Here is a 21,521-nt window from a genome sequence, read left to right on the forward strand (position 1 = left end):
AATATTAGATTTTAAAGAACTCACTCAAAGCCTAAAACAAGTAACATTTCTTTGTCTTCTCATTCTTGTTAATCAAGTTAAGCAAAAGAAATATCCTTTAAAAGTTGACTAAAAACAACAATCAAAAAAAGATTCAAGTGACATCAGTATCATTTGGCACAAGATAGTTTTCCTTACTGACTTTAAATCAGGAAAACATGTATCAATTCCCTCAAAATAGCCACATTTGTACTGAGTGAATGAAAAAAGGTTTGGTACAAAAGAAATACTTTCAATAGACAGGAATTTCCAGTATGCTATTTGAATATAAATGGGCTTGACTGCATGATTTTTTTCCCAAACACCCATATTATTGTGTGTGTGTGCGTACACACTGTGACAGGGTCGGGCCAGATGGCTACAGGAGAGTGATAGAAGGCAGATATATTAGCCCCAGGTTAAGTAGGTCCCTTTGCCCTGGGTAAGGTAACAGGGAAGGTTCCAGAACAATCAGGAACTTTCTGGAAACAATTAAGTCAGACAGGCTGATTAGAATACCTGCAGCCAATCAAGAAGCTGCCAGAATCAATTAAGGCAGGCTAATCAGGGCACCCGGGTTTAAAAAAAACTCTCTTCAGTTTGTGGTGCGTGCGAGGAGCTGAGAGCAAGAGGTGCAAGAAGCTGAGAGTGAGAAGGCATCCTACTGGAAGACTGAGACGTACAAGCATTATCAGACATCAGGAGGAAGGTCCTGTGGTGAGAATAAAGAAGGTGTTCGGAGGAGGCCATGGGGAAGTAGCCCAGGGAGTTGCAGCTGTCACACAGCTGTTATAGGAGCCACTGTAGACAGCTGCAATCCACAGGGACCTGGGCTGGCACCCGGAGTAGAGGGCGGGACTGGGTTCCCCCCATCCCTCCAACTCCCTACTTGATACCGGAGGAGTTGAACGGGACTGCGGGTTCCATCAGTGGGGAAGGTCTCTGGCCTGTTCCCCGGTCCACTAGGTGGATCAGCAGAGACTGCAGGGATTGTTCTCCTCCCTTTCCCCATGCTGGCCAGTGATGAGGTTAACTTAGTGAACGGCAGATCTGAGCCATGAAAGTGGCCAAACTGAGGGCTGCCGTGAACCTCTGAGGCGAGAAAATCCGCCAATAAGCGCAGGACCCACCAAGGCAGAGGAGGAACTCTGTTACAACACACACAATCACTCCTTTATTCAACATAACTTTTGAAGCCTCTCCAATAAAAGTCAAAATAGGTCTAGACAGATATAGAAACAGTGATGAAAAGAGAAAATATAGAACATTACCCAGCCATCTCGGATCCTCACTAAGAATTTTTTCAATCATTGCTTGGCTAGCTAGAATTCCTGGCTGTAGGTCAGGGATGTTTTCTCCACCTCCTAGCTGCCCATTCTGTAAGGCTTCCTGTGCCTGAAGTTCCCTGAAATGGAGAACAGAAGATAATTTTACCATACTGTGCATCTTCATTAAATGTCCCGATTGTGGATGAAATCCTGGCTTTATGGAAGTTAATAGGAGTTTTGCCACTGACTTTGTGAGCCCGGGTTTTATGCCATGCCTCACAAAGCCTTATTTGAAAAACTCAAATTGTCTTGCCTTGGCATTGTTACATGGATTGATACAGGTGAAAGCATCACAACAAAGGATAATTATATATGTTAACAAAGGGATAGGCACAAGGCAGAAAGCGGTAATAACTGGTGTGAGGTACAGTTGCATTTAACATCTTAAACTGATAAAGAGGACTGTCAAGAGCACACTAAAGAAATGTACAAATGACATTATATTGGACAATGTTGCATGTATCCAAGAAAGAGCAATAAAGCAAGAGGAACTAAGCAGGTTAAAAATATGGCAGAAATACAAATACAGCATAAATAAGATTATTTTAGACAAAAATGAGCTAATACAATGTGGCAAAACAAAGATTTTCAATGGCAGAAATTTGGAAAGCTACAGTGATAATGAATGGCAAGGCTGATACAACTTTCTGATGGGATATTGAAACCATGCTTTGTGGCCCTTATATCGACACATCATATCTTGGACAGAAAAAAATATAATCCCTTTCTCTACCATTTCTATGACACCCTACCTATTACTATTTGTACTCTGGTAGTGAATAGGGGCACCCAATCATGGGTCAGGGTCCCAACTGTACAAGAACAAAAAAAGCCCTGTTCTAAAGTGCTTACAGACTTAAAATTTTTATTTCTGGGCACCTCACCAAAAGAATTATGTTTATTGTTCTCTACAATATATTTGGAAGGAATTCCTCGGTGGGAGCCATAAAAATTACTAAACCAGAAGGAGCAGCACATAAAATGTAAACACAGATGTTGTGTGACTGAATGCCTATTTAAAAGGGCATTTAACAATAGTTTTCACATACTGGATTTGAAGGGTATACACAAGGAAGGAAGAAAAGTTACTCACCTGTAACTAGAACAGGAGTACTTGTGGCACCTTAGAGACTAACAAATTTATTTGAGCATAAGCTTTCATGGGCTACAGCCCACTTCATCGGATGCATAGAATGGAACATACAGTCAGAAGATATATATATATACACATACAGAGAACATGAAAAGGTGGAAATAGCCATACCAACTGTAAGAGGCTAATTAATTAAGATGAGCTATTATCAGCAGGAGAAAAATACTTTTGTAGTGATAATCAAGATGGCCCATTTAGACAGTTGACAAGAAGGTGTGAGGATACTTAACACGGGGAAATAAAGATTCAATATGTCTAATGACCCAGCCACTCACAGTCTCTACTCAAACCCACGTTAATGGTATCTAGTTTGCATATTATCAGTAAGCATCTCCACTCTCATGGAAGGTGCAGTCACATTCCATCAAGCCCAGACCACTGTAGAAACTGCTACCGTTAAGGCACAGCACATATTTCTTCTAGAGCAATGGAATATCCCAGGCAGGGTCATATCAGGAGGAAATGTCATCCCACATATTCTCAGTTCTCCCCATGTGAATCTTAAGAGACTCCAGCTACAAGTAACTAACTATTTTCTACTTCAAGTATCATTGTTATAGATCACAAAAATGTAGAACTGGAAGGGACCTCAATAGGTCATCTAGTCCAGTCCCCTGCACTGAGGCAGGGCTAAATTTATCTAGGCCAGCCCTGACAGGTGTTTGCCTAATCTGTTCTTTAAAACCTCCAATGATGGAGATTCCACAGCCTCCCTAGGTAATTTGTTCCAGTGCTTAACTACCTTTATAGTTAGGAAGTTTTTCACAATGTCTAACCCAAATCTCCCTTGCTGCAATTTAAGCCCATTACTTCTTGTCCTCAGTGACTAAGGAGATCAATTTATCACTTTTCTCTTTGTAACAACCTTTTATGTACTTGAAGACTTACGTCCTTCCTAAATCTTCTCTTCTCCAGACTAAATAAACCCAATTTTTTCAATCTTACCTCATATATAACATTTTCTAGGCCTTTAATTGTTTTTGTTGCTCTCCTCTGGACCTTCTCCAATTTGTCCACATCTTTTCTGATGTGCTGCCCAGAACTGGACACAGTACTCCAGATGAGGCCTTATTAATGCTGAATAGAGTAGAAGAATTACTTCTCATGTTTTGCTTACAACACATCTGCTAATTCATCCAAGAACAATGTATTAGCAAGTTTGAGACATTCATCTTGGTTGAGAGCAACAACAAACCTCTGGAGAGGTAGAAATGACTCACTGCATAGATTGTGAACTGAACATTAGATATTGAGGCAAGGTCAAGAGATAATGCTGCATAAAGGTAGGAACTGGCAGCTCTATATATTTCTACAACTGTCACATTCCAAAGCAATGCCTTCAAGGCCATCTTGGATCTAATAAATGCACTCTGACATCTTCAGGGACTGGATCTCATGGCATGTTTCTATAGAGGTTTGATCTGCTTTGAAAGGTGTTGTGGAAACAGTTTGGCTCCTAACTATCACTATAAACTACAGATAATCTAGTATATTTATGGAATAATTTTGTTCTTTTCAGGCCATAGCCAAGGCCCTTCATAGCATCTATTATATTTAAATTGACCTTCCTTTACAGTAAAAAGAATGTGAGGAAGAAGAGAAGTAAATTGAGGATCTGATTCAGATGAAAATCCAAGGCCATTTTAAAAGAATTAATTTGGGATGAAGATGTCCTTCTCATCTTCTTCCCTTGTCTCTCCTCTGTTTATACTAGTAAATCTTCAGGGTTTGAACTTTCTCATTACCTGCGGGTACAGTTTATAGCACAATAATGCCCCAATCTTGATCAGAGACTCTAGGTGCTCTTGTAACAAATATCAGAGGGGTAGCTGTGTTAGTCTGAATCCACAAAAACAATGAGGAGTCCGGTGGCACCTTAAAGACTAACAGATTTATTTGGGCAGAAGATTTCACGGGTAAAAAACCCCACTTCTTCAGATGCAACAATTAAAGCCTGGCACTTGCTGACTCTTTTGGCTAATGTTATCATCACAAGGCCCATGAGCACTGGACAAGCCACAGAAGTAATTCTCTCCCAGAGTCTCATTTGGAGACTATGAGAGCTTCATTAGGATGAAGTTAAGATCCTACAAATATACCAGTTCACGCACAGTTGGAAAAATATTAGATAAGGCCACTTAGAAACATTCTTGACTATAGGGCATACAAACACAGGTTAAAAGATAGGAAACAAAGGGTAGGAAAAAATGGTCAGTTTTCATAATGGAGAGAGGTAAATACTGGTGTTCCCCATGGGTCTGTACTGGGATCAGTACCATTCAACATGTTCATAAATTATCTGGAAAAAGGGGGTAAACAGTAAGGTGGCAAAATTTACAGATCATACAAAACTACTCAAGACAGTTAAGTGCAAAGCAGAATGCGAAGAGTTACAAAGGGATCTCTCAAAACTGGGTGACTGGGCAACAAAATGGCAGATGAAATTCCATGTCAATAAATGCAAAGTAATGCACATTGGAAAACATAATCCCAACTACACATATAAAATGATATGGGGTTTAAATTAGCTGTTACCACTCAAGAGATCTTGGGAGTCATTCTGGATAGTTCTCTGAAAACATTCACTTAATGTGCAGCAGCAGTCAAAAAAGCTAACAGAATGTTGGGAATCATTAGGAAAAGGACAGATAATAAGACAGAAAATATCATATTGCCTCTATATAAATCCCTGGTACACCCACACCTTGGAACATGATATGCTGCCATCACTGAAAAATTAATTTGAAGGGAACTTATTGTGTCTCAAGAAGTCTGGATTCTCACTATGTGTCCTCAGAGGTCTGGGACTGGCGATGAGACAGGTTTCATGTTTCTATGTGCTTACCATGAAAAAAAATCTTCTCTCTCTGGCTGCATAGGATATTCTAGACAACATTTTCCAACTCTGCAAAATCATCTCCCAGGCACTCCTGAGAAAGGCTGATCTCCACAATCAGATGACCTATGCCAACAAATGCAGAGACTTCGGATCTGGGTAAAGTATCTGACCCTGATATTGAGACAGAAAATCTGGAAGAGGCACAAGTGGCTTTGCTGCCAGATTCTTGAGTTCAGAAAACCAGAACTATCTGAGATCCAAATTCCTGGCAACATTCGGGACATGTATTGTATGATTTTCTGATCATCCTTGGGAAATCACGGTTAATAGAGAACACTAAGTTCATATTTACTCCAGTTCAGTAGGAAGCCACCTGTCATGACGCCAGAACTCTGCCCTGCTCTGGAGCAAAACTGAAAGCACTTGGGCCTAGATTTTTACAGGTATTAAGGCATTGCTGCGCTCAGCATTGCAATGCCTGATTTATGAGCCTACACTTCACTTTCATAAGTACCGTATATACTCGTTCATAAGCTGAATATTTTTGGTAAAAAAGTGACACACCAAAGAGCAGGGGTCGGCTTATAAACGGGTCAACACCAACATTTTAAACTCTATGAAATAATTGAATTGAATATCTAACACATTGTCATTTTGTTTACCTGGAGCGTCTGCAGGCATGGAGCCCCTCTGTTCCCTGTGGCCGCGGTTTGCCATTCCCAGACTAACTTCCCGCAGCTCCCATTGGCTAGGAATGGCAAACCGCGGCCACTGGGAGCTGAGGGGCTCCGTGCCTGCGAACGCTCCAGGTAAACAAAACGTCCCGACCCGTCAGCAGCTTACCCTGATGGGCCGGGAGCCAAAGTTTGCCAACCCCTGAAATATAGGGTCAGCTTATGAAAGGGTCATACAGTTTTTACCATTTTTACTTATCCATTGTGGGGGGGTCGGCTTATAAACGAACCGGCTTATGATCGAGTATATACGGTAATTTCAGCACTCAGGGGCCTAAATCCCATTAACTGACAATAGGATTTTGGCTTGTAAGTGCCTAATTCCCTTCTGAAAGTGAAATGTAGGCTCCAAAATTTGTTAGGCATTGCACTGCTGAGAGCAGCAATGCCTAAACACCTTTAAAAAAAATCTGGACCTTGGTGTTGCTGCACCCTTCCATATCTCAGTCACCATTTTCCAGTGACTCAGGTCTATGATCTAGATAAAAACAACGAGGGGTCCTTGTGGCACCTTAGAGACTAACAAATTTATTTGGGCATAAGCTTTAATTGGCTAAAACACACTTCATCAGATGCATCGAGTGAAAAACACAGTAAGCAGTATATATATTACAGCACATAAAAAGATGGAAGTTGCCTTACTAAGTGTGGGGTGGGGGGGTCAGTGCTAATGAGGCCAATTCAATTAAGGTGAAAGTGGCTTTCATCCAGACCACATCACATGATCCAATGTCTACAGCCAAGCTCTAAGATACAACTGCATTTGCTCCAATCCCTCAGACCTACAGGATCTCTATCAAGCGTTCTTAAAACTACAATACCCACCTGCTGAAGTGAAGAAACAGATTGACAGAGCCAGAAGAGTACCCAGAAGTCACCTACTACAGGACAGGCCTAACAAAGAAAGGAACAGAATGCCACTAGCCGTCACCTACAGCCCCCAACTAAAACCTCTCCAACGCATCATCAAGGATCTACAACCTATCCTGAAGGACGATCCCTCACTCTCACAGACCTTGGGAGACAGGCCAGTCCTCACTTACAGACAGCCCACCAACCTGAAGCAAATACTCACGAGCAACTACACACCACACAACAAAAACACTAACCCAGGAACCAATCCCTGCAACAAACCCCATTGCCAACTCTGTCTGCATATCTATTCAAGGGACACCATCTTAGGACCTAACCACATCAGCCACACCACCAGGGGCTCATTCACCTGCATGTCTACCAATGTGATATATGCCATCATGTGCCAGCAATGCCCCTCTGCCACGTACACTGGCCAAATCGGACAGTGTCTACGCAAAAGAATAAATGGACACAAATCATACATCAAGAATTGTAACATTCAAAAACCAGTAGGAGAGCACTTCAATCTCCCTGGAAACTCAATAACAATCTTAGAAGTGGTAATTCTTCAACAACAAAAAACTTCAAAAACAGACTTTGACGAGAAACTGCAGAACTGGAATTAATTTGTAAACTGGACACCATCAAATTAGGCCTGAATAAAAACTGGCAGTGGATGGGTCACTACAAAAAGTAATTTTCCCTCTGCTGATACTCACCCCTTCTTGTCAACTGTTGGGAGTGGGTGACATCCACCTTGATTGCATTGGCCTCATTAGCACTACAAAAGTAATTTTCCCTCTGTTGATATTCACCCCTTCTTGTCAACTGTTGAGAATAGGTCACTTCCACCTTAACTGAATTGGCCTCGTTAGCACTGACCTCCAACTTGGTAAGGCAACTCCTATCTTTTCATGTGCTGTAATAGAAATACTGCTTACTGTATTTTTCACTCCATGTATCTGATGAAGTGGGTTTTAGCCCACAAAAGCTTATGCCCAAATAACTTTGTTAGTCTCTAAGGTGCCACAAGGACTCCTCATTGTTTTTGCTGATACAGACTAACATGGCTACCACTACGATCTAGGTGTTATCTTTGATTCTATCCTCTCTTTAGACCCACGCCTCCATTTCTAATTCTTGCTGTTTCTTCCTACACAACGTCCATAAGATCAGATCTTTCCTCTCAGTCCACACAGACAAAACTCATCTCACATCTTAACCATTTCAGCTTCCTGTTTCTGGTCTTGATAAACTCAATCTTGTCCCCAGCGGGTGTATTAAAGACACTGCTGCTGGAAGATCATCATCTTTTCTTATTGCACTGATTACATAGATTCATAGATATTAAGGTCAGAAGGGACCATTATGATCATCTAGTCTGACCTCCTGCACAATGCAGGCCCCCATCCACTAGCTCCCTGTCCTCCATCCCAAAAACAAGCTTCTTGTCTTTATTTTTAAAGGCTCTTTAGAGCTTAGATATGCCCTACCTATCAACTCTAATATATTACCATCCACTCACTAGGACGGATCAGTTTAAATTTCTTTGGTACTTTTTAGTTATTTTCTAAAAGAAAGGCTGATTCTCACTGGTTGGGGACATTTAAAACATGTTGATTTGCAACTAAATATAGCCTTTACACCAAATTTGATACTTCTTTTTGCTAACCAGGATCATATACTATATCTATAGACATTTGAGCAATTATATTGTTTAATCACTTGATGATTACCTGTTCTGTTCATTCCCTCTGGGGAACCTGGCATTGTCCACTGTCGGAAGACAGGATACTGGGCTAGATGGATCTTTGGTCTGACCCAGTGTGGCTGTTCGTATATTCTTAATTTATATTTTTCCAGATTCTTAATTTTTGTATTTTTCATTATGTTAGAAAATGGAGAATGATGCATTTCTTATTTACTAAATGATTAAATTTTGCACTTGTGATTTGTGTCAAGCTCTATTTGGAAGGAAATTCAAATTCAATTCAAAATGAAAAATCACAGCAATTAAAAAAAATTAAATTAAACTATCCTACATGTGCTGGATATATAAGAGGAAAATATTATCAAAAATGTATTAAAGTATGTTTTGTATTTAAAACGAATTGATTTATTAAACAAAGAGAATTATATATAGTTGTAAATGGAGCTCATTGTTTCTGGTTACTATGTCCTTCAAGATTTTAGAACTAATAGATCTCATCCTCTTACACCTAGTTTTTATTCAGAGATTAGAAGAAAAAAACAAGCTTTCCTGCTTTTTCAACTCCCAATTGGTTTCTCAACTTTGAATGAACTAGCTGAATAAACTGAAATGAAGAAAACATTCTCGCTGCACCTGCAGAAGAGGTAACTGCTGTCGAAAGCTGATTTAGCACTTCAACAAACACTGGTTCCATGTACTTAGCCAGTGACTTTCACCAGTTCAGCGTTTTGACTTGCTTTAAAACTTGGCAGCAAACATGTACAGTAACTCCTCACTTAAAGTTGTCCTGGTTTATGTTATTTCGTTGCTGATCAATTAGAGAACATGCTCATTTAAAGTTGCGCAATTCTCCCTTATAATGTTGTTTGCCGCCTCCTTTGTCCACTGCTTGCAGAAAGAGCAGCCCGTTGAAGCTAGTGTGAGGCTACATTAACAACGTGTTAACCCTTGAGGGCTCAGCCAAGTGCTAGTTCATCATTTAGCAGTAAGGCAGTCCCTGGGAAATATCCCACCCTCTGCCTTCCCTGGAACCTAACCCCCCTATTTACACAAATTCTTATGGGGAAATTGGATTCGCTTAACATCATTTCACTTAAAGTAGCATTTTTCAGGAACATAACTACAACGTTAAGTGAGGAGTTACTGTACTGCTTAATATTTTTTCTATTTACTTGATCTTAATGGATTATAATAAAGTTAGGCCTTAACATAAATTGTCAATTTCAAACTTAATTTTAAATAGGTTTTTTACATAAATCTGTATTTTATTTAAAATAGAAAATCTGATTTTTTTTATTTACAAAAAAAAATCAAATTTTTATCCACTCTGCCACACATCCCTCCATTTTATCAACTATGCCATCTTTTACACCCATTAGTACAATTTGCCCTCAAGCATCTCTGGTGCTTTCTCCCATTCCACATCTTATGTATGGGAAAAGTGCCACATAAAAATCCACAAAGCCACCACATTATCCTCCTGAAAATCTTTTCAGAAGTGATGTCTACAAAACACCCAATAACAGCTGGACAGCTAGCATGCTAGGCAACTGCTTATTGCTCTAAATACGATCACTTCAACACTACCTTGTCTCTCCCTACCCCATTTGTCATTGTATCCACCTGTTGTCACTTCTCATATGCTAAGATTGTCAACTCTTCAGGGCAGGGACTCTCTTTCATATTACACGTTACAGCCTAGCAAAATGGGGCCCTGTCATAAATATAAAGGGAAGGGTAAACACTTTTAAAATTCCTTCAGGCCAGAGGAAAAACCCTTTCACCTGTAAAGGGTTAAAAAGCTAGGATAACCTTGCTGACACCTGACCACAATGACCAATGAGGAGACAAGATACTTTCAAAGCTGGAAGGGGGGAGAAACAAAGGGTCTGGGTCTGTCTGTGTGATGCTTTTGCCGGGGACAGAACAGGAATGGAGTCTTAGAACTTAGTAAGTAATCTAGCTAGATATGCGTTAGATTATGATTTCTTTAAATGGCTGAGAAAATAAGATGTGCTGAATGGAATGGATATTCCTGGTTTTGTGTCTTTTTGTAACTTAAGCTTTTGCCTAGAGGGATTCTCTATGTTTTGAATCTAATTACCCTGTAAGGTATTAACCATCCTGATTTTACAGAGGTGATTCTTTTTTACTTTTTCTTCTATTAAAATTCTTATTTTAAGAAACTGAATGCTTTTTTCATTGTTCTTAAGATCCAAGGGTTTGGGTCTGTTGTCACCTATGCAAATTGGTGAGGATTTTTATCAAACCTTCCCCAGAAAAAAGGGGGTAAGATTTGGGAGGATTTTGAGGGGAAAGACGTTTCCAAACGAACTCTTTCCTAATAATAATAATACCGGTGTTAGATATTTGGTGGTGGCAGCGAAAGTCCAAGGGCAAAGGGTAAAATAGTTTGTACCTTGGGGAAGTTTTAAGCTAAGCTGGTAAAAGTAAGCTTAGGAGGTTTTTATGCAGGTCCCCACATCTGTACCCTAGCGTTCAGAGTAGGGAAGGAACCTTGACAGGCCCTGATGGCTGCCTCTAGGCACTTCCACACTACCACTATCCCTACTGAGGAAGAGGCAGAAAATTTCACCACAGCAGAAGAGCAATTTGGCCACTGAGTCTTTCAAAGTACATTCATCTCCCAACTCCTTATAGAACCCCACAAATCCATATCCCACACATTCTCCTGACTTCTCCTCATTGCCTCCAGCTACTCCACCCCCAACCCGGCTCCTAACCACATACCCACTCTCCTACCCCTACCCTTCCCAGTCATCACCTCATCCCAAGTTTTTCCTCTTCAAAACCTCACATTATCCCCATTTCCCTCCACCCTCCAAAGTGTCAGTTCCATCTCCAGAGACAGCAGCTCCCACGATGCCATCATTTCCTGATCCTGGCGCTCCCTGAGACCTGAATCTTGTTCTGTGACACCGCCTCTATAGCTGCTCTCCTCTTACAGCGGTCTTTCCCTCTCTCACACTCCCCATCCTGAATCGGACCACAGGAACATTCTGGAGTGGCAGGCTTTTTCTCTCCCATTCCTCCCACTTCCAACTCATCCCCACTCACACACACACCTTCCTTTATTTGAACAACACTCCACCCAATTCTTTTCTCCTCTCCCTTTCCATATAGCTTATACAACTTCCAATCCATCAATATTAAGGAATTTTGTTCTCAGCCCACTCCTCCCTGTCCTCTTTTTCCTTCTCCTCCACTGATATGATCATTAACTCCCTCCAACCTGCATTCGCCACCACCTTTGACTCCTTTTCCCCTCTCTCACACTGCAAGGTTCACCCTGCCAACCCCTACCTCTGGTTCCCCCCCTTATACATACACACACACACACACACACACACACACACTTTCTCTGCTCCTGTTTCTACACTCATAAGAGTCTATTGTTGAAGTCCCATGCCTATGCTGACTTCCTCCACTACAAATTCATTTTTATTTACCTTTCCATTCTTTCTGAATAAGCAGCAACATTATTCCTCCACTCTCAGTTATTTCCACCCTCACAATACCAGCTGCCTATTTACCATTTTTCTCTTCCTCTAAAAATGCTCTCCCCTCCTGCCAGGATCTTGCCAACTTCTTCAATAAAAAAAATCCCAAGAACTTGATGTGACCGCTAACCCTCTCTCCCTTACCTCTCCCTTCCTCCATTACCTGCTCACACACCTCTTCCTCTGTCACAAAGGCAGACTGCTTCCTTGATTTCATCCTCTACACCTTCCATTCAACGTAGGGTGACCAGATGTCCCGTTTTTAAAGGGACAGTCCCGTTTTTTGGGACATTTTCTTATATAGGAGCCTATTACCCCCCACCCCCATCCAGTTTTTTCACAGTTGCTATCTAGTAAACCTAATTCAACCTAGTAATCCTATCTCCTCCCATTTCTTGATCTCCACAATTCACCCCTGCCATCACTCATCTCCTCTGCAATACAAGCACATATAAGGTTATGTTCTTTGCTGGGGAGGTTGCATTATTTGGCCTCCTTGTGCAAATGAATTGTGACCGTCCTTATTTAATTACATATCACATACTATGTTTTCAACAGGACTCCTGCCTCATTCAGCGCACAGGATGGACTATGAATGAGACAGCACTATGGTTAATGAGAGTATTATCTATAAGAACTCTACTTCATCTGCAGAAGACAAGAGAAGATGACGTGACAGGAACAAAGCAGGGGCCTACAGGAAAATAAAGAAGGCTCTTGTAGTTAATACAGTGAACCAATTTAGCCACATATTTCCTATATGATGGTGGGAGTCACTTAAATCAAAAGGTGGCCAACTAGTTGTATGTTCTCCATTTTCTAGGTGCATAATTTGAGATACCTAAAGCCTGAGTTTAAGAAGTGCTGAGCATTCGTAACTCCAGCTGACGCTGGTGGAAGATGCTGCTGCTCAGTATCAAACCATAAAGCATCTCAAGTTGGAAATCCAATAAATGAAGCATTTAGCAGTCACTTTTGTGAATTTTAGCTTAAATATCTCCGTGCTTCAGTTCTCCATCCATAAAACTAGAATAATAATGCTTCTCTACACACACTTCAGAGGTTTTGTAAGTAAATTCTTTAATGTCTGTGAGACACTCAGGTACCACAGGGACGATCACAATATAAAACATCACAAGGAAATGGAATATACTGTACTCACGATGAGGTTTGGTATGCAGAAAATAAGGCATAGTACCACATGGTGAATAAGGAGGGTAAAAAAAAAAATACTGAATTGCTGTCTCACTCAGAGTGCACACTGCACAAGGCAGGAATCCTATGGAAAAAATAGTATGTGATAGATAATTGAAACAGTATGTGATTATGCAGAGATGCAAGGAATTCTGTGGTAAGGTGGGAATTAAAGCTCATGTTAAATGACTATGAAATTATTCAATAAGTTTTAATGTTGCAGAAGTAATTCTGGGAACAATTTAGCAACAGAGCAGTGAGCCTGAAGCTGTAGGCAGGGAACAAGGAATAACACAAGGGATGGATTGCAGAAGGTAGCAGTTGCCATTAAAGGCTCTTAAATCCTGCAGGAGCAGAGCTCCATCCCTACAAAGCTCAGAAGGCTTGGCTAGCAATCATCACTTCCTATAAGAATCCCACTCTTTATCCTAAGCCAGTGCATTATCCCCTTCCTCTTGTCCCCTAGTATTTCAAAAGCTGGTTCACAGTCACAAATAATGCTCATCCTCCTTGTTATCCTGAATCACAAAGCATCACCCTTTGGCTGCCACCTAATCTCACCTTTAAAAGGCAGCAACAGAGACCACTGACATCTCACTTATTGGGGGAGGGGAAAAGGGACAACAAAAAAATCAAAAATCCCAAAGAAACCATGTACAAAGGAGGCAAAATATCATGAACACAAAATGAGGAGCTGAAAGATAGCATCAAAATGACCATTTTTATGAATTTAAGCAGCACAAGCAGATCTACACAGCAAAAAGGCAAAAAGGTAAAATATCCAGCCTTGTGCACTCTTAAGTGCATTACATGCAGGGTCCTTCATACATGGATACGTTACTGTTGCTCTAAAAATGTTAATATTTTAATTTCCCATTATTTTACATTTGCAATCTTAATATTGATTTAATATAGGTTTTTACATTTACAGTAATAATGTCAGAAATTATACATTTGATTGTAAAGTTAATTGTATTTGGAGACAGAAAAGTTTAATGTCTACAGACTGGAATGTTATAGGACAATGGTCTTCTAATAATGAGGACTGAAAGTTAAAAATAAAAGGATACCTTATATCATATACTGGTGGTCTAAGGTCATGAGGCCCATGAGCAAAGGCACAGTGGAGTCCATTCTTCACACAGTGGCCCCGAGCGTCTGTTTCATGAATACATGTTCCAGTCTTGTAATATCTGAGATGATATTTTCTTTCTGTATCCCCTGTTGTTCGATGCAGATAAGGACAACTACATAATAGAAGGAAACAATTATGGAGCACCACTGCGCAGTGCCTGGAGGATTGTGTTTAAACTCCTAACCAAACATTTTGCTGCCCCTTTCCTTCTTATAACTTACTTGTAACATTTTGGCAATACAATTCAGACCAGAGAGAAGTTGTCTCACCCCCTGCCCTGTAACTCTGGTGCCTTAAATGCTCTGCTGCGATGGCTCACAGCCCAGACACCAGCAGCCAGTAGACAAGCATGTAGCTCCCTGAGCATGTGTGTGCTGTGCAGGCCTGGTTCAGTGCTCTGATCCCAGTAGCGTGCCTACAATGGAACAGCTCCACACTGGTCTCACCAGCCTTAGTTACTACTTTCAGAGTGACACCCAACACACACTCAGTCCTGAACTTCCCCAAAACCTTCTGCTCTGAAGTGTCCATCCTTTTCCTGGAACACTCAGAGAAATAAGAAGATTTGTTGCTCCCTTAAAGAGACAAAAGTACAGCTTATTACTTTAATTAGAGTTAATTACTTCAATTCAAATACAGCACTGAGTTGGTTTAGGTCAGTGTTTCTCAACCTTTTTGTGCTTGCAACTCCTTTTGGACTTAAAAAACTGTGGCCCACCTACTAAAAGGGCTGGCATTAGGGGGGGCCAAACAGGGCAACTGCCCAGGGCCCCACACAACAGGGGACCCAACAAGCTAAGTTACACACTTCAGACCCGCCCCCACGGCTGAAGCATGCAACTTAGTTTTGCAGTGTCCCAGGCAACTGCCCTGATTGCCACCGCCTAATGCCAGCCCTGCACTTGCCTAACCCCTCCCCCAACCCATCTTGCGACCCCCCTGGGGGTCATGACCTCCAGGTTGAGAAACCCTGTTTTAGATCAAAAGTAAAACAAGTTTATTAACAAAAGAACATAGGTTAAGTGATACCAAATAGAAGAAATTGAAGGTAGAATGGGTTACAAATAAACAAAAGTAAAAATATGCTTTCTAATAGCTAAGACCTGACCTAACAGGCTACCGATTTTGCTCATGGTAGTTTTCTCACCAATCATTTTCTTTCCAGCCATGGCTGACTTTCTGTCAGTTGGGACCTTCCACAGAAGTACAAGGAGCTGGTTTCCCTTGTCTTCCTAGATCAGCGGTTCTCAAACTGTGGGTTGGAACCCCAAAGTGGGTCGGGACCACATTTTAATGGGGTTGCTAGGACCAGTGTTAGACTTGCTGGGGTCTGGGCTCAAGCACAAGCCCGACTGCCTGGGGCTGAAGCTGAAGCCCAAGGGCTTCAGCCCAGGGCAGCAGGGCTCAGGGTCTGCTCTCCTTCCTCCAGTCCATGGCATCGGGGCTCCAGCCCACCCTGCCCAGGGTCATGCAGTAATTTTTGTTTTCAGAAGGGGGGTTGTGGTGCAATGAAGTTCGAGAACCGCTGTCCTAGATGAAAGATCTTTGCCTAAGCAGGTTTCTCACTTATATTCAGTTCCCAAAGACTTCAACCTCTTGCTTGAAGGACCATCTGTCTCAGTTTGCAAAAGCTCTGTCCCCTTGTGTCTGTCCAGTGATTGATGGCAATATGGTTTTTTCTCTCTCCTTATATGTTCCAAAACTCACTGCTTTGTCTCCAGACTCAGGATGACCTCATGCTGTTCTTCCCTTCCTGTGAACTTCCCATACCTCTTGCTGATTCATATATAAATGGGGCTTCCATTGCTTAGTTTTCATAACTGCCATCCCTCCTTTCTGAGAGAAAACCTGTTTCTGTCTTCGGTCACAGACTTTAAAGCACAATATCATTAAGTATCCATATTTCCTCATATAGCGTTAACATATATATTTCACAATGATAATCAATCACCAGCGTGTCATTAGCTTTCAGGAAAGATCTAACTTGATATTAGGGTTGTCAGGTGTCCAGTTTTCAACTGGAATGCCCGGTTGAAAAGGGACCCTGGTGGCTCCGGTCAGCACTGCTGACTCGGCCATTAAAAGTCCAGTTGGCAGGGCTGGCAGGCTCCCTACCTGGCTCTGCAAGGGTCCCCGGAAGCAGCAACATGTTCCTTGGCTCCTAGGCAGAGGGACTGCCAGCAGAGCTCCGCATGCTGCCCCCATCCCAAGCGCCGGTTCCGCAGCTCCCACTGGCCATGGCGGAGGCAGTGAGCATGTACCGCACAGAGCCGCCTGGCCACGCCTCTGCCTAGGAGTGGGAGAGACATGTTGCCGCTTCCAGGGAGCTCCCCAAGGTAAGCGCGACCCGGAGCCCGCACCTCCTCCCACACCCCAACCCCATGCCCCAGGCCTGAGCCCCCACCTGCACCCCAAATCCTTCATCCCCAGTCCAACCCTAGTCCCCGCACCTCCAGCCGGAGCCATCACCCCCTCCCGCACCCCTGCCCGAGCCCTGATCCCTCTCCCACACCCCATACCCCTTCCCATACCCCAACACTCTTCCCCAGGCCTGAGCCCTCTCCTGAATCCCAAACCCCACATCCCCAGTCCCACCCCAGAGCCTGCACCCCCTCCCGCATACCTGCCTCAGCCCTGAGCCCCCTCCCGCACCCAAACTCCCTTCTGGGGCCCATATCCCACACTCACCCTTGCACCCCAACCCCCTTCTTCAGCCAAGAGCCCCCGCCAAAAGAAATCTGATGAGGTGCAACAAGGACAAGAGCAGAGTCCTGCACTTAGGATGGAAGAATCCCATGCACTGCTACAGACTAGGGACCGAATGGCTCGGCAGCAGTTCTGCAGAAAAGGACCTAGGAGTTACAGTGGATGAGAAGCTGGATATGAGTCAACAGTGTGCCCTTGTTGCCAAGAAGGCTAACAGCATTTTGGGATGTATAGGTAGGGGCATTGCCAGCAGATCGAGGGATGTGATCGTTCCCCTCTATTCGACATTGGTGAGGCCTCATCTGGAGTACTGTGTCCAGTTTTGGGCCCCACACTACAAGAAGGATGTGGAAAAATTGGAGAGAGTCCAGCGGAGGGCAACGAAAATGATTGGGGGACTGGAACACATGACTTATGAGGAGAGGCTGAGGGAACTGGGATTGTTTAGTCTGCAGAAGAGAAGAATGAGGGGGGATCTGATACCTGTTTTCAACTACCTGAAAGGGGGTTCCAAAGAGGATGGATCTAGACTGTTCTCAGTGATAGCAGATGACAGAACAAGGAGTAATGGTCTCAAGTTGCAGTGGGGGAGGTTTAGGTTGGATATTAGGAAAAAAATTTTCACTAGGAGGGTGGTGAAACACTGGAATGCGTTACCTAGGGAGGTGGTGGAATCTCCTTCCTTAGATATTTTTAAGGTCAGGCTTGACAAAGCCCTGGCTGGGATGATTTAGATGGGGATTGGTCCTGCTTTGAGCAGAGGGTTGGACTAGATGACCTCCTGAGGTCCCTTCTAACCCTGATATTCTATGATTCTATGAACCCCTCAGCCTGGAGCCCCCTCCTGCACCCCAAACCCCGTGCCCCAGCCTGGAGCCCCCCACACACACACACCCTGAACCTCTCATTTCTGGCCCCACCCTGGAGCCAACACCCCCTCCCACACCAGAACCCCCTGCCCCAGCCTGGTGAAAATGAGAAAGTGAGGGTGGGGGAGAGCCAGCGACAGAGGGAGCGGGGATGGCGTGAGCGGGGGCGGGACCTTGGGGAAGAGGTGGGACAGGGGTGTTCATTTTTGTGCAATTAGGAAGTTGGGAACCCTACTTGATATCCTTTGTGTACAACATTATGGTGTTATCCATCAGTTGATTCAATTATTTATCATTTGAGGTTCAGACTCCCACAACAAGCTATCTCCCGCAAAGACACCATCAATCAAATTAAATCCACTTTTAAATGTGTATAAAACTATTTTACTTTAATTTTGTTCCTTGTTTACATGAACCATAATATTCTTAAAATCAAGGCGTACTTAAAAACAACATTAATTTTCTCTAATGCTGCCTGCACTTTCTAGGCACTGAAGGCTTTGAACCATCTCAGATGAAAACTAGGACAATTTTACGAGAAAAGAAATAGTCCAATTATTGTATTAGTCAATCAGTGATGAGAAAGAGACAAGGGAGTTGAGGTAATATCTTTTATTGGACCGATTTCTGCTGGTGAAAGGGACAAATTTTCCAACTTCACTCAGCTCTTTGTTTTACTTTTTGTCCTCAACGGCCAAAACCCGCTCTCACTGAACTTAAGAGCATGGAAACGAGCACATCGTTTGGAATTTTGTGTGGTTTTGCATAGAAAATATAGTTGCCTTAACAGTTTAACTGAGCATCATGGGATGGCACAAGCTATCTTAAGCCTGTGCGCACTCTAAGAAAATAAAGGACAGTGGATATTGATTTTATATATTTTTAAATGCCAATCATAATACTGCTCTAGCTCAGAGGCGGATTAAGATTTATTGGGGCCCTGGGCACAAAGAAGAATTTTGGCCCCCATGGGCCCCACACCGCCCTCATCACAGGATCCAGTCCCCTGCTCCTTCCGTTACTCCCCAAGATCGTACCCACTGGCCAGGCCGAAAGCCGGAGCTGGGCCGTAGTAAGAGCTGCTCAGGGAGCCCTGGTCCCTCCACCTGTCCTGGACGGCACACCTGGGGGGCACGGACACATGCCCAGTTTTGCCAAAAACGGGTTAAGGGGGGTGAGTGATGGGACTTGGGCCAGCCCCGCGAGGAGGCGGGGGGAGCAGCTCAGGCCAGCTCTGTGGAAGGTTGGAGGGCGGCTCGGGTCAGCTCTGTGGGGGGAGGAGAAGCGGCTCGGGTCAGCTCTGCACCTGGTGCAGGGGGGGTGGGGAGGGGAGGGGAGGAGGGCTCACGCCAGCTCCACGTGGGAGGGAAGGAGGGAATATGGTCACCCTAATGGCCCGGGTCCGGTTTCCAGCCTGGATAGGGGGCAGAACCTCAGGGGAAAGAGGAGAGGCAGGGGGGCAGACCTACAGATCCTGCACCAGTCCCCCCGCCCCACTTCTATACAGGTTCCGGCACTCCTGCAGGCCCCCAAATCCAGGATCAGCCGTGAAAAGCAAACGATGCAAAAGGATGCAATCCTTCTTAGATTCACTTTAATGATCCTGCTGGACTTTATGGGAAATGTTCTGCATATGAGAAGCACAGGTACAGTGCTCCACTCTTTTGGGAGTGCAGTACATAGGGAAGACAGAGAACACCACTGCCCCCATCAATAGAGATTTTTTCCTGTGCTGGTCTCACCGAGGGCTCTTCCCACACAGCCCAACAGAAGCAAGAGCATGAAGCCAAACTGCATGAATTTTGTTTGCTTGCTGTGCTGGCACCCTAGGCACAATTTCAGCAGAGTGTCAGTAAAAAAAACGGGTTCCAGAGCAGCAGCTGTGTTAGTCTGTACCCGCAAACAGAACAGGAGGACTTGTGGCACCTTGAAAACGCAGACTATCCCTTGCAAAAAATAAACCCATGCATATATTGTTCCCCCTTTTTGACCCAAGCAGCTAGTCAAAGTTTGGGCCTTGGGGATGTTCCAGCTGGAAGCAGAAATTGATGCAGTCTGGTATTTTCTTTGAAGCAATCTTGTTTATTTAACATGGAATGTACAAAATCCTGGGTCTCTGAATGCAGAAGGAACCAAAAACAAAAGGAGCAGTTTCTTAGCTTACAGCCTATGAGCCTCCTTTGCCCACACCAGACCCAAAAGCTCTCCCTCTAGCTTTTTCCAGAGTCACACTGTGCTAGTCTCCTTGGCTTTTTTGTCTCTGTTCTAAGTTTCCGTGTCATCTCGCCTCTCAAACACACATACACACCCCTCAGCCAAAAGCTTCCGGGCAGCTTACAGTTATGTTAATCGAAGGATGAGTTCACATCTATCAGTCTGAATGGGGTTTTAAGTCAATCCATAACCAGGTTTCACCCAGCTCATAACAATGTTGTATAAATAAGCAACACTATGGTAATACATATGCAATGATCACGGACAGACACCATGGACGGTCATCAGCAGGGGTCAAACCCAAGGCACCCAGCAACAAAGACAAATGCCTCTACCACTTGAGATAAAAGGAGCAGGTTCACAGCTGTCAGTAAGAAGTAGGCTCTTATCCTCACTTAATATTACATACACTAAGCAAGAGCATTAAAATCAAATTACACAAACAAAGGAGTGACAATTGCTGCTGATCTTCCATTCCAAGTTTCCTGATCTATGTACAAAAATCTCTACTTTATTAGAAAAGTGTAATGTTTTGCTTAAACATAAGCCAATATGACACAGCTTTAAACAAGACCTGTATTTTATTTTATATGGCAGATATTAAACCATCACCTAACTATAAGGTTGCAATCTGATACACTAATTCTTACTTGCTATATTTTAGACAACACTAATAAAAATGTTTCCCTGCTTGCATTCCAATGACAATGGTCATTACAGGTTTCAGAGTAGCAGCCATGTTAGTCTGTATTCGCAAAAAGAAAAGGAGTACTTGTGGCACCTTAGAGACTCACAAATTTATTTGAGCATAAGCTTTCGTGAGCTACAGCTCACTTCATCGGATGCATTCAGTGGAAAATACAGTGGGGAGATTTATATACATAGAGAACATGAAGCAATGGGTGTTACCATACACACTGTAACGAGAGTGATCACTTAAGGTGAGGTATTACCAGCAGGAGAGTTGCGGGGGGGGGGGGGGGGGGGGGGGGGGGAACCTTTTGTACTGATAATCAAGGTGGGCCACTTCCAGCAGTTGACAAGAACATCTGAGGACCAGTGGGGGGTGGGGGAGGAATAAACATGGGGAAATAGTTTTACTTTGTGTAATGACCCATCCACTCCCAGTCTCTATTCAAGCCTAAGTTAATTGTATCCAGTTTGCAAATTAATTCCATTTCAGCAGTCTCTCGCTGGAGACTGGTTTTAAAGCTTTTTTGTTGAAGAATTGCCACTTTGAGATC

General features: G+C 43.2%; 1 protein-coding gene across 10 annotated transcripts in view; it reads right to left on the reverse strand.

Annotated features, from left to right (window-relative positions):
* Positions 1-21,521, reverse strand: part of UNKL (unk like zinc finger) — a 151,389-nt gene that overhangs the window by 116,178 nt on the left and 13,690 nt on the right. For all 10 annotated transcript variants that reach the window (XM_043524112.1, XM_037911559.2, XM_043524113.1 and 7 more), the window contains 2 exons: positions 14,424-14,600; positions 1,290-1,423 (listed from right to left, as the gene is read on the reverse strand). In XM_043524112.1, the coding sequence (XP_043380047.1) occupies positions 1,290-1,423; positions 14,424-14,600 (311 nt within the window). The remainder of the gene's footprint in view (positions 1-1,289; positions 1,424-14,423; positions 14,601-21,521) is intronic.

The sequence above is a fragment of the Chelonia mydas genome, chromosome 10 (assembly GCF_015237465.2).
Source record: "Chelonia mydas isolate rCheMyd1 chromosome 10, rCheMyd1.pri.v2, whole genome shotgun sequence".
NCBI lineage: Eukaryota > Metazoa > Chordata > Testudines > Cheloniidae > Chelonia > Chelonia mydas.